General features: G+C 40.3%; 2 protein-coding genes across 6 annotated transcripts in view; both read right to left on the minus strand.

Annotated features, from left to right (window-relative positions):
- Positions 1-5,837, minus strand: part of stk17a (serine/threonine kinase 17a) — a 41,355-nt gene extending 35,518 nt beyond the window's left edge. The window contains exon 1 of the mRNA XM_069698107.1: positions 5,402-5,837. Within this exon, the coding sequence (XP_069554208.1) occupies positions 5,402-5,583 (182 nt within the window). The 5' untranslated portion in view covers positions 5,584-5,837. The remainder of the gene's footprint in view (positions 1-5,401) is intronic.
- A 1,657-nt stretch (positions 5,838-7,494) lies between these two features.
- The window catches only part of LOC138620666 (E3 ubiquitin-protein ligase HECW1), a 79,165-nt gene continuing 72,917 nt past the window's right edge, over positions 7,495-13,742 (minus strand). For all 5 annotated transcript variants that reach the window (XM_069698098.1, XM_069698095.1, XM_069698096.1 and 2 more), the window contains one exon: positions 7,495-12,580. In XM_069698098.1, coding sequence (XP_069554199.1) covers positions 12,469-12,580 — 112 coding nt within the window. In that variant the 3' untranslated portion in view covers positions 7,495-12,468. The remainder of the gene's footprint in view (positions 12,581-13,742) is intronic.

The following is a 13,742-nucleotide window of genomic DNA, read 5'->3' on the forward strand; positions in this document are numbered from 1 at the left end:
ACTAAAACTCTTTTTGTACGTCTGATGATGTCCATATGTTCAGGTAAAAAGTCACAGTCACAACATACCAGCAAAGAGATGTGCATGGACAGACAAAGCCCAGTTTAAAGCAGAGCCTTTAATCTGAACAGGCCTCACGGATGGAATTCCACCACGAGTTCAGAAGGCTCAACTGGAGAACAGGCGAGAGTCAATCACAGCACGAACACGAAATGTCTGATCAAAGAACGGCAACCCCTTTATGTGTTATTACACGTATTAATCACCAGAACAATGTCCCGCTGAAAACTAAGCTGAAATCAACAGCTTCAGTGTTCTTGTTGAGCAAAGAGAAATAATCTGGTGTGATGACCTCTGGAAGCTCAGAGGTCAACTGGATCCCAAACCTACTCGGTGAGATTTGATTGCAACAGGAAGGTGAAGCTGTCATTCTGCAGCAGCTGCCGGCAGACGTCTCTCAGCTCTGAGCATTCATGTGGAACACTGAGCTATATGAAAATAAGTCATAACTACTGGCCAATGGGACTCAAGCATTTCCTCTAGACACAAAACAACAGAGAAATGACACGTGAGGAAACGGTGCTTTGAAAAACACTGACAAAAAACTTCAAGTCTCTTCAGGCTTGAACCCCTGAAACGACACTCACCTATTAATTTACTAAGCACTTCATAAACATATGAGTCGATTGCCTGAAATTGAATCAACAACAGTTTAAACAGTCATTAAAGCAACATTATTCAACTATTTCACCTTAAAATAACAGCTACAAAATCCTTTTCTAGTATACTGACTTGTAATTGGGAGAATGACACCTCCAGGAGGAAGCTGGATCGGATTTTAGACGTTGGTGGAAAACTTTGCAAAAAAAAAAAAAAGAGGCAGCGAGACGGACAACAAGCCGATTGCTGTTGGAACTCGTAAGTAATATTAGCTGTCTTGCTACAGTATGTCTAGTGATTGTTTGTTGAGTCACTACATTGATCATAAGCCAAGTCAGACCATTTGAACAGAGGTTTAGCGGTTACCTGGCCATCACGATGTGATGTCAGCAATATGTATTGTTATATCAGTTTCAGACTGCATTATTCAAACGGAGATGGCTGTGACTCGCCTAGATGCGCTGAATGTCGCTCACAGCTTGTTTGTTTTTTTGCTTTGAATACAGCCTGGTAACACGGCTAGTATTAGAGTTTGCACAGCCAATCAGCAATCAGTGTCGGTGTTTAACCGTGTTTATGCCGCCCCTCCCTTCACTGCGATTGGACAGCTGGTGACAGTGACAAAGTGCAGTGTTGATATGTTTTTTGATAACTCCTGCTGACTGTAAAAAAAAAAAAAAATATCCCCAAACATCCATCGCTGAGTGCAGAATAAATGCTCAGCACCTCGTCATTAAAACAATTTTTAAAATATACTGTACTCAGGAAGAAAACGCTTTGGTTGACATGAGCCTTCGGTGGTTGCAGCGGTGGCAGAGTGTCGGTGAGCCTCGTCACATGCTGATTGGTTAAAATTAACTAGGATGGAAACTGCAAACGAGTCCCTATGGAGCGAGGCCAGACCCATATTCATGGAGTGAAAGTGGGTCTGGGTTGCACCGGGCTCGGCTGTGAGCCCAGAGTTGACCAGAAGAGAATGAAGCAGCGGCGCTTCGTCTAATTCTAAAGCTTTAATTAGAAGTTGCATTTATTTATTTTATACTCGAGGGGAAACAGATACGAGTTTTATGATAGAACATTAAAGACATTAGTGTTACATATTTTTGTTGTTGTTTAATTTTTCTGTTATTTTGAAACTTGACAAAAATCTTATTTTCAGCATTGTTTTCTCTGCCGTACCAACAACGCCCTGAACCGTGATCCCAGAACTGAGCGACAAACCAAAACCATACAATTTGTGTCGTGTTAAAATTTAGATCAAATACTTTACATTTTAACTAACAGTCACTGTGCTGTTCAGCCCAACCTTTAGAATGACATATTTACTATTTTAACAAGTTCTACCAAAATAAACTAAAGGAAAGGAACTACATCAGATTGGTTCAAATCCTACTTATCAGATAGATTTCAGTTTGTCCATGTCAACAATGAATCTTCCAGACAAACAAGAGTTAGTTATGGAGTTCCACAAGGCTCAGTGTTAGGCCCAATACTTTTTACTTTGTACATGCTTCCATTAGGAGATGTCATCAGGAAGCACTGCATCAACTTCCATTGTTATGCAGATGACACTCAGCTATATCTTTCTATAAAACCAGATGAAACTAATCAGTTAGTAAAACTTGAAGCCTGTCTAAAAGACATAAAGGCCTGGATGACCAAAAACTTCCTGCTTTTAAATTCAGACAAAACGGAAGTTCTTATACTTGGTCCTAAACACCTCAGAAACTCTTTCTGTAATCACTTAGTTACTCTAGATGACGTTGTCTTGGCCTCCAGCAAAACTGTGAGGAACCTTGGCGTCATCTTTGATGAGGATTTGTCCTTTAGCCACCACATATAGCAAATCTCCAGAACTGCCTTCTTTCATCTACGTAATATTAGTAAAATCAGGAAAATCCTTCCTCAGCGTGACGCAGAAAAACTCATTCATGCATTTGTTACTTCTAGGCTAGATTATTGTAATTCCTTGTTGTTAGGATGTCCAAATTACTCATTAAAACCCTGCAGCTGATCCAAAATGCTGCAGCAAGAGTACTGACGGGATTTAACAAGAGAGACCATATTTCTCCTGTTTTAGCTTCTCTTCACTGGCTTCCTGTTAAATCAAGAATAGAATTTAAAATGATCTTGATGACTTACAAAGCTCTACATGACCAGGCTCCATCATATCTTAGAGATCTTATAGAACCATATAATCCTAGCAGAGCACTTCTCTCTCAGTACGCTGGTCTACTTGTGGTTCCTAGAGTTTCTGGAAGTAGAATGGGAGGCGGAGCTTCAATTTTCAGGCTCCTCCCCTGTGGAACCAGCTCCCAGTTTGTGTTGGAGGGGCAGAAACCCTCTCTAGCTTTAAGATTAGACTCAAAACGTTCCTTCTTGATAAAGCCTATAGTTAGGGCAGGCTCAGGTAGACCTGAACCAACCCTTAGTTATGCTGTTATAGGCCGAGGCTGCTGGAGGACCTCGTTACATGCTGAGCTTCTTTTCTTTCCTCCTACTCTTTAACTGACTCATACCTCACCATCTTTTTCTCTCCCATAGTTTCTTCTTATTATCTGTTGTCTCCATTGAGTTCCTTCGCTCGTGTAGTTTCTCTTCTTTCTTTTCCAGATGTCCCGTCATGGAGCTGCATGTCTCTGCTCTGTGATTGTCGTCTCCACCAACAGTTCTTCTCTTCTATCTCTATGCTGTCCTTTTCTCTCTATGCTCTCCTCTCACCCCAACCGGTCGAGGCAGATGTTCTCCACCTCTGAGCCTGGTTCTGTTAACAGATGTTCTCCACCTCTGAGCCTGGTTCTGTTAACAGATGTTCTCCACCTCTGAGCCTGGTTCTGTCGGAGGTTTCTTTCTGTTAAAGGGAGTTTTTTTTCTTCCCTCTGCTGGAGGTTTTTCTCCCTTAAAGAGGAGGTTTTTTTTCCCCTCCTAGCTTATGTGGGAATTGTTGAACTGTTGGGTTTCTCTGTATAATGTTGTAAAGTTCTACTGAAAGGACTTTAATGTGTTCAGTACCATGAAATAACCTGTGTTGTGATTTGGCGCTATATAAATACAATTGAATTGAATTACACTCAATACAAACACAAGAAAGGAAGCTTAATTAATTTGTGCATTTAATACAATGAAAAACTTATGGAAAATGTAATGAAAAATGTTGGATGATATCGTCAACTGTACTGAACACAAAAGAAGGAAGGAGAGCTCCTTCCTGTCGCCATGGTGACGTGTCCTTACACCAAAACAATAGACAACATGTTTGGTGCTGAGTAGCGTGTTAACATGAGCTCCAACACAGGAACTGGTGCCACTATAACGCTGTTGATCACGGTGCTACTGCAGATTAATGTAACCTTTCATGTTGTTCTGTGGCAGCTAATCTCAGTCACAATGTCAGGTCATGCGATGCAAAGCGCCCCACACACACACACACACACACACACACACACACACACACACACACACACACACACACACACACACACACACACACACACACACACACACACACACACACACACACGTTGTTGTGGCCTCTTCAGACTCAAACATAGAGAACATACCTAAATAACAGAAGATCGGTGGCGGAAATCATTTGGATTAAACTCTGCTCTTATCTCTGTTTGGACCAGCAAACAAGAGCCACGACACTCCTGTCAAAGAGCTGACAGAAAACGTATTCACGCGAAACAGTATGACGCAAGTTGTTCTGTGGGCAATTAGTCGCAGTAAACCGCATATTCTCATCAAAAAAGGGGGATTGGCCTTGTGACTTTCTTAGAGTCTGGATCCCAGGTCAGTTGAGCTTCCATCAGTGAGCAGGGCACTTCCTCTAATAATTAACCTTCAAGAAATCCTGTGAAACATTAGCTGCCAGCCCAGATCTTGGCATCAAACGAAAGCCCAAAACAAAGCGACCCGGGACGTCTTCTTCACCTGCTAAAGATGTACTTCACAATGACACAACTAAAACAAATCAGTAACGGTTTAAAAGTAATATCTGATTCATATTGATATGGCCTGTGAATACAGATATATGTCAGGACATGTTTATGCATCATAACCAGTGCAGCTCTTCTGCTCGTATATGCTGGCTTGCTTAGAAACACTAATATGAGCAACTTGGAAAGGTAAAAGGAGGAACTTTGTCATCTTGGTGATATATTTAGGAGAATATTTATGTAGTCAATAGAACAAACTAGCTGCAGATCTCAGGGAAGCTACTACTGTAATAATAATAATAACAACACTACTTTTAAAAGAATAAAAGCTCAAAACATATCTCTTTACTTTAGTCTCGAACTAATTACTCTTGGAGCTCTCTTGCACTTGCCTGCACTTGAACTAAAATGCAATGAACTTTAAAATGCATTTTGCTTATTTTATATTTCATAATTTAATGCATTCTTACGCATTTGATCTGTTTCTTATGCATCTAATTTCTTTTCTATATTTTTAAATGTTCCTTTAAATCTGTTTTTATGTTAAACACGGCTTGTTATTATCTTGCTGTAAAGCACTTTGAGCTGCATTTCTTGTATGAAAGGTGCTAACAAATAAAGTGTATTATTATTACTAGTGCAGTGAAGAGTTGTTCCTTTAGGGTAGGGACACAGCCTCACTGTCCCGGACTCTGAGCTGCGGAAACATATCTGACAGTCCGGCGGTACCGCGACACGCCCAACTAAAATAACAGAACATCTAACATCAACCGTTTGGGTCAACGGATAATACTTGTTCTTACCTTCCGAGCTCTTTTCCGGGGATGATGGCGTAGTGGTCGGTGAAAAGTTCGTTGTTGATGGTGGTTTGGATTTCGGTCAACAAGCCACTGACGCCGCGGCCCAGGCTCGGTTCGGCCGCCGGGCTGTGCTGAAAGCGGGTTCGGCTTCTCGAGTCCCCCGCGCGTGGACATTCGGGGATCATGGCGTTGTTTTAAGAGCGACTTGGTGAAGTTAAAGTCCAAATGAAAACTTTCACAAACGGCACAATAATATGAAACGACGCAGCTGACTAAACTTGAAAAAAAAAAAAAAGACTTTCATGCGATAGAAGACAAATGTTGTTGTAGCCTAAGAGTTCAAAGTATCCGCACAATTTAATATTCTATCAAATAACGCAGCTGAGCAGCTCATTTTCATCAAGTTCAGTCCACACTTGGCTTTTTGTTCGTCAGCGATCCTCAACTTGCTCCTCACTGACACACCGGTGCTTTCTGTAACCATGGCAGCTTGAGTTGATTGACAGGCGGGCTGGCCAATTGGAATGGCACGATAGTGAAGGCTGACCTTTCTGCTGCATTCACATGGTAGAAGATAAGCCAACGTTTCATAGCGGAAATCAAATATGCAGCCTAATTTCTGTGAACTGAAACAACCGAACGTATTTCATTTTAGCGATTCAAATTAAATAATGTCATTGTGGAACTGAGTAAGTCACATTTTTCGCGATGGGAAACCCCACCAAATGAATCAATACCTTTACTATTATTTTGATTATACTGTAAGCCCGAGAAATGTACGGATATAACATTTACAAAACAAATGCTGGGATAATTGCATTTTCTTAATTTATTGTATTTAATTTAACTATACATAACAATATATTTATCCTGATCCTTCTGAATGTTTGTTTGCCAATTTTTCAATACACTAATTTAAAAATGTTCAACACATGCATAATTAGGAGATAGGTTATTTGAAAGAAAAACTGTTAGCCCGTACAGTAGCAATGAGCCAATAATCTAATACGGAAATGATCAATATCTGTAATTATGATGATTTTATTATTACATCCACTTTTGTTGTTGTTAATTTTTTTTATGACAGGAAATTTCCTTTCAAATTACTTTAAATGTCTGTGTGATTTTATAATTGACATTTAAAATGATAGTGGTGACAGCAATCAGTTAGCAAACAATCTGACTGCAGCCCATCAGCTACTGTCAGCTAGAGGAGTAACTATCCGAGTCATCCTGAATCAACTAACTAACCAACCTCTGCTTTATTCAGTTTAACAGGCTGCACATGCTGCAGATGTGTTTGCAGCTGTTCGTTGTATGCTGAGTCCTTCAGAGCAGACAAACTTCTACTTTATGTTGCTCTTCTGTTGCAAAAGAGATCTTCAGTAGAAAGTTTGTTAGTTTTGTTTATTAGCTTTTTGATAAATTGAACCGTTTTGACACAGTGGTTAAAAGCTGGTTTAAAGAATGGTGATCAACAATATGTTTGGGCTTCTGAAGTGTCCTCGGCCAAGACACCGAACCCCGAGTCGCTCCTGATGGCAAGCAAGCAACGTGCACGGCACTCCTGTCGTCATTGCTCTGTTTTGTGTGTGTGTGTGTGTGTGTGTGTGTGTGTGTGTGTGTGTGTATACGTGTGTGTTTGTGTGTGTGTATGTGTGTGTGTTTGTGTGTGTGTGGGAGGATGAATGGGAATTATTTTAAAGCTGACTGTTGCAGTGAAAAGTGAGATCCGTTTAGTCCATTTACAAAGCAACCACCAGCAGATACAAAACAACTACCAAGAAACACAAATCCACCAGAGAGATAAAAATAATAACAAAAACCATAAAACTACAGACACAAACAACTACAAAGAAACGAGACCTAACGAGTCATTTTAATTCATGTCTTGGTTGAGCTGATGGCAGTAGGCTCTTGTATATTAATATCTAATCTGTACGCAGGGACCAACTATTTCACACAGATTATGTACAGCAGTTGTAAGTGGTAGATTATATTTTTTTTGATAATTTTATTTGTGTTGGTTGTGTCATAGTGTCATTTTAGAATTTTTCAAAAATAGAAATTATAACATCAACCAGTCCACATGATGGTAGCGCAGTAACAAAGTGACCATTTTATTGAGATTCATAAACAATTGTATGGTATGGTGGAGCAATAGCACAGCCTGAGTATTTAGCAACCCGTTCTCAGTCAAATCAGAACTGTACCTCTTAACATTATGTACATACAGTATGTGTATATTTCGCATACACAAAACTACAAAACCAAAGAAGAAGAATATGCATGCTTCAGTGTCACCTCCCAGTGAAGTTGTCACCATCCAGCCTGTCATTCACATACTCCCTTTGATAAATTCCCTTTAAAAAGAAAAGAAGAAAATAAATAAAATACCAAACAGCCGCTACAATTTGCCCCACCTTACCTTTCTGTAGAAATCCCATGATAATTTACTTCTCCAATAAGTTATTCAGATATTTTCTATAATAGCTTTTTATCAATGCACTTACACATAAGTGTTACTGGAACATTCTTATTCATTCTTACCCCACAATAAATATCAGTGTTAAAGATCTTTACTGTACGTATTCAACATATCGACCCAATAATAACAACCCTCCTGTACGCCGTCTTTTACCATTTCAACAAATACAAAACTCTCTTATCTTAATGGATCGTCATAAACTGTCAGAACTAAGCATAGATTACTTTCGGGATACATGCGGCTCTGAAATGTATGTGAAAGAAAATTTGACAATGACAGAACCTCAATAATTCAACTTGTCAGCGCCACCAGAGAAAAGGAGTAAACAGAAAAAAGAGAAATCGTGTGAGGTGGAAGCAGACGCCGCGGTTCCCGCACTGGGAGACGGATGAGCAGCCTGCTAAATAGAAAAAGACATATAAAAACACAAAGGCTTCAAAAGTGAAGGCAAACTCTTTGACTGATGCTCCTCCAAACTGCAAACAAACAAAACATTCAAGGAAAGCGTCGGGACTTCCCCTTACTTATAAATACAATACAGTAGAAATAACAGTACAAAAGATTGTAGAAAAAAAAGACGGGAAATGTGACAGACTCACAGCCTTGTCCTCGTGGATGGAGAGATGAACGGATAAGGCCTCGCCACTGCCGATGAAGGGTGCAGCACAACGGCTGCCACAACAGTAAATAAGACAGAATCAAATCAAACTCCCTCTTTTCATCTGCTTTGACTCATCTTCATATATGTCGTGGTTTTTAAACATCAAACGATGATTTTTTTTTTTGGATTTTTTTTCGTGCCCCGTCACCACATCTCATTCTTTCTGCAGCTAACAAGCAAATCCAACAGGTGATATCAGACATCATTTGAGATGTTTACTACGCTACAAATGAAAATGATTAGAAGTGGAGTTCTGAACGTGTGTTATTCAACTGTTCATGTGGGGAACAAAGAAGCAGGAAATGTGACGGGCTGCCGATCATACACGGCGGTGGAAAGTTCAGCTGGAGCGAATGTTCTCTGTTGACACACATGTCCGACAGTCCTGTTCAGGGTCGGAGGACGGATCCTATCTGAGCATTATGAAGCACACAGTAGAGGTCACAGATGTTTTTACCCTCTGTAATTTAGGCCCCATTCACACTTGTCATTTCAAGGGATTCATATCTTAACTCAATCTCAAGACAAAAAATTTTGAAATTAGAGGATTCGGTGAAACCCCAAAAGTTAGGGCCGAAGCCCTGAACTTATCCAATCAGGCCCCTGTTATTCTAGTCTAGTGAGGAAAGGACTGGGTTTAGGGTTAACAAAAGGGCAAACATTAACTGCAAGTCTGTGATGGAGTTCAAACTCAGGTCTCCTGTGTGAAAGATTGTCCCACTAATCATCTGTCCACCACCTTCCAAACCTGCACACTGTTACTTTCCGGCTTTCCCCATGAGTACCAGTAGTGACTCGCGAAGCCTCTCGCCTGCAGAAGAGATGAATAGTGGGCTGTAAACTCACTTCTTTTTCTAACTCCTCACTGACTGAGTACCATCTATGCCCCAAAAACATCTGGAAACAAAGTATCCGGAGTTTCTTGGTAATCTTCCATCTCAATCAATTGTTCGCAAAGACAAAAGTCTGCAGCCACACTTTAGACAATGAGTTCAGCTTTTCAACCTTTTCAACATTAAGCTAAAATGTGTCTGGTTTCGACCCAGTTTTATTGCTACTGAATTGCATTTATATGTTTTGCTATCAGATAGGCGCACTCTGGTGCTTTCAGGGCGGTTTGGCCCATAACTGCTTAATATTCCCAAACAGATATCAGATAGTTATCTTCCCATGAAGAAAAGTATAAATGGGGTCTCCAATGAAGCTGACTTGATTTTGGAGAGCGACAGGAGCATTTTTTTTTTTTTTTTAAAGAACGCAGACAATGATCTGAACTCAGGACTTCTCTTCCATCATGCTGCAGAACAAACCCCCCAGGCCACATACGAGTCAGTAAGTAACCGAGGCACAGTTTCATTACTAGGCGAGAGATGTAGGCAAGGGGCTGGAGATGCTGAGGGTACACTGCAGTCGGTCACTATCCCATCGAGCACGACAGACTGTGGAACGGATCGGAGTAAAGTTCCTGACTATTGCATATATTACACTGATTTGTCCAAGGGGCCCTGCACATGTCACAGGTTTATTCCAGCACATCGGGTCAGGGAGCCGGTCCGACGGTCCTGGGCCCTCGGTGACCTACATGTTGCTTTTGCACCAGTCGCAACGTTGGAGACAGTAAAGGTTCACAAGTAGAGCGCCTGCTCTTCGCAAAGAGCGACAGGCATAGTGATGGTACACAGTCAGAGAGGAGTTCATCAGTGGAAGACTTGAACGAGAGAACGAGCAGCTCCCATTCAAAACAGCAGGACCGGAGATGCAGACAGCTGACGCACTGCTTCGGCCAACAGGAGAGCATCCACATGTGCATTCATTGTCATGAAGGGAATCATAAAGTGCCTGTTTGCTCAGTCAGTCTCCACAGAAGGAATCCCAGAAGCCCTTGTGTTGGAATTGATGGCCACTTTTGTTTGTGGGGGAAACATGACATCATTTGGACATTTGAAAGTGTTGCGGGATAGAAACGCTCAGTCTGTGAATGTCCCTCTGCTGTCCTTCCTTTGGAGTGAACCAAAGGGTAAAAACTGAATGGGAGGCTGCAGGTTCCTCTTTCTGGATGATAGTGGTACTTCTTCAGTATCAGAACTGCAATTAAGTATTGCAGTAGTTGTAGAGTCTGTAACTGCCAGTGAGGCCTTTCTACTGAAGGGATTACAGTCTAACTTTTGCTTGGATTTACTGTCATTGTACGGTATTGATTTAAACCAAAAGATCTGAAGATGTTTATGAAGTATCCGTCTGTTGCTCTTTCCCTTATTCCACTGTTTTGGACATCTCGTATTCTTAAGGAGATTCAACGCGGGCCGAAGGGCAGAATCTGCACTTGTCTCTTCGGAGAAGCTGGTTGACATTGCTTGAAACAGAAACTTCATTGCTATAGTTAACTGAGAGAGTTACATGGGAAAGCGTGTGAGTGTCATACCTATTATTGACACTGACGTATCTCTTCTGTTGTCCAGCCGATCATTTTTAATCTAGATCCTCAGCAGGTCTTCAGGGATACGTTTTAAGTACATTTTCTTTGTAGTTTAAAAGGCTCTTCCTTGACTCTTATCTGTAGACATATATTTGTATCTCATTTAGCTGTTTCTGTTTATAAATCGTGATTCTGATAGTCTAGCCTCTTCTTCATCACCTGAAGAATTTTTTAACAACCATTAATTCTTCAACATAAACACAAATAATAAGCGGTGAGGTCTGAAGTCTGTTTCTTAGACTTCTTCAGCTCAATATATTTTTTGACAAAAGCTCTTATAATCCGTTGCTAAGGGTCTACAGTGGTTGTAGTTTTAGGTTTCTGGTCCAGCAGGATCCTACTGGGCCACTGAAGTCCACATAAAAATACATAATAATCCTTGTAGGCTCTCCAGATTAAAAACCAGACATGATTGTTACTTTGGCATCGGGGCTACCAAACTTTGCATTAGGATGACAAACTTTTACAAATCTGTATTACGCTGGTTTAAGCCACATTTCTAGAGAAGCAAACCACCTGAGAATTTGTGTCCAAACTCTGTACACATCATTTGCATTCAAGTTGGAATTCACATAAAATATTTATCAGATTTTGCCAAAATGTCTCACGAACAAATGTGTTATTTTTTTTTTTAACCCAATTTCTTATTTTCTCTTCCGCAGTTATCATTCAGCGAGTTCAACCTGAAACTCTCTTATGTTTATGAGGGCTGTCAGTACTTAATTTGGTATCTTTTGATGTGTCTCTGGTCAACATTACTTTTATTTATTTCAGATTTTATTGTTTATGTGTCTCTTTGTTCATACAGTAATGAGAAGACTGCAGGTTTTATCACTTGTCTCATTAGCACTTGAATTTTTTTGTGTGTATCAAAGATAGATTCCAACAAGTTCTAAAGCGCTCAGATGTCATAATAATGTCTTAGATTTTATGTAATTAAATGCTTCACTTGTTTTCAGTGCTGTCGGGTTGCTCTCATTTTCCTTTCTTCTGTACATTTATCTTTGCTTGTTGCATTTTCTATTATATTTTCATCATTGGATGAATGAAGCCTTTTGGTACATGCAACATGTGATCTCAGTTCCATTTTACATACCCATCTTTTAGGTATACATAGACTGAATATATAAATATTTTCTTTTAAAAATCCAGTGTCATGTTTCATATTCCCCACTCTTAATGATTAATATAAAAAATAACAGCAATCCTGCCATGATGTCCTAAGTGCTGGGTGCAGTCATAAAGATCCTCCTAGCTAAGTGAGAGACTCTAACACGTAGAACCATAACAGTGACGTACATTTATCCACACGACCAAAAAACGTTTTCCGGTACGATTCGGGTATCTTTACGACATGTAAAGCCATCAGGGGCTGCTTGTCTTTCACATTTGGCCCAGCCAGTGTTACACGGAGAGGGATGTTGGATTTGTCTGTTTGGTCTGTCTCACTCCAGGCCGAACGTGCTGGTTTCCTCCACAGCAATCAGCAGTTTCTCGTACAGCATGGTGTACGACGGGTAGGGAGGCAGGTCGAGGCGGTTAAAACAGGTGTGAGCCCTGAGGGAGAGAGAGAGAGACAGAGAGAGAGAGAGAGAGAGTGGAGAAGTGTGTGGGAGGATGGACCATCACTTTTTTATGACCTTTAACCAACCCTTTATTTATTTGTCCCTCCACGATATCGCAATCCCGTGATTGCAATAATGAACTAAAATTCAAGCAAATCAAAATTGTTTTAAATTCACGCGATTTTTCCAAGAAATAAGTCGTCAACAGAAGCTCTACTGAAAGTTTTACAGCATAAAGTAGTCTTGTCAAACAAAACTCTGTGCACCAGAGGAAACAAGAACATCACCATAACATTATTGAATCAAATGCTTATCATCAAAGGAAGTGGTTACATATGGTAAATAAGTTTTATACACACTTCAAGTTGTAAGAGACTACACTTTGTTTTTGTGCATACAGTAGTCATATGTGTTCAATTACCATTAAATAAACAGCTTCTAAAGCTTATTTTCACAGCAGTAGTCGTTGTTTCTATATTACAGTCACAGACTGTCTGTTCTGGAAACATACTAAACTTTTTTTCTAACTTTGAGCCTTGTGGTTCTCAGTATTAAAAGGTCAAAACTAAAATCTTTCTGTGATGTGCAGCATGATTATTATCACATGAATTAATTACATATCCTTTTTTTTTAGGTAGTGCTTAAAAAAAATACTTTTTTTGTTTCTCCACTCGCAATTTCATCTAATACTAAAAGTTTACCGCAGAAAAACCTCACTTAAAACTCCACAAATTACATCGCAATTTTGGAGAAAATCCGCTGCAAAATCAAGCGTTTTTGATTGCAACAATCACAAAAATAACTCCTGAAGGGATTGTATGTATACATATATATATGAGGGGCTGGCTATATGAGCACAGTGATGTGCATGGAGCACGGGAGAGGTGACAGCCTTTGTAACTTTTACAAGTTATGTCACTTGATCAGGACCTCTCACACATTTTTGCGACCACTCGTTTGTGCACATCTGTGATGTCACCACGGCCACACGGGGAGTGGCAGGGAGCTGCGACTGTGTTGTTGCAGAAGAGAAACTTTTGTGAACGGGCGCGTCGTCACCACCACAGTTCAGGTTGTTTGCACTGCATGTTTTCCCTCAGACTCCTCAAAATGTCCCAGTTGAACTCAGCATGGACCGTCTGGCTCAACATCAC

Source organism: Brachyistius frenatus, unplaced genomic scaffold, assembly GCF_029030835.1.
Source record: "Brachyistius frenatus isolate BFR_SWC_R1_liver_20210118 unplaced genomic scaffold, ASM2903083v1 Contig_25, whole genome shotgun sequence".
Lineage (NCBI taxonomy): Eukaryota > Metazoa > Chordata > Actinopteri > Embiotocidae > Brachyistius > Brachyistius frenatus.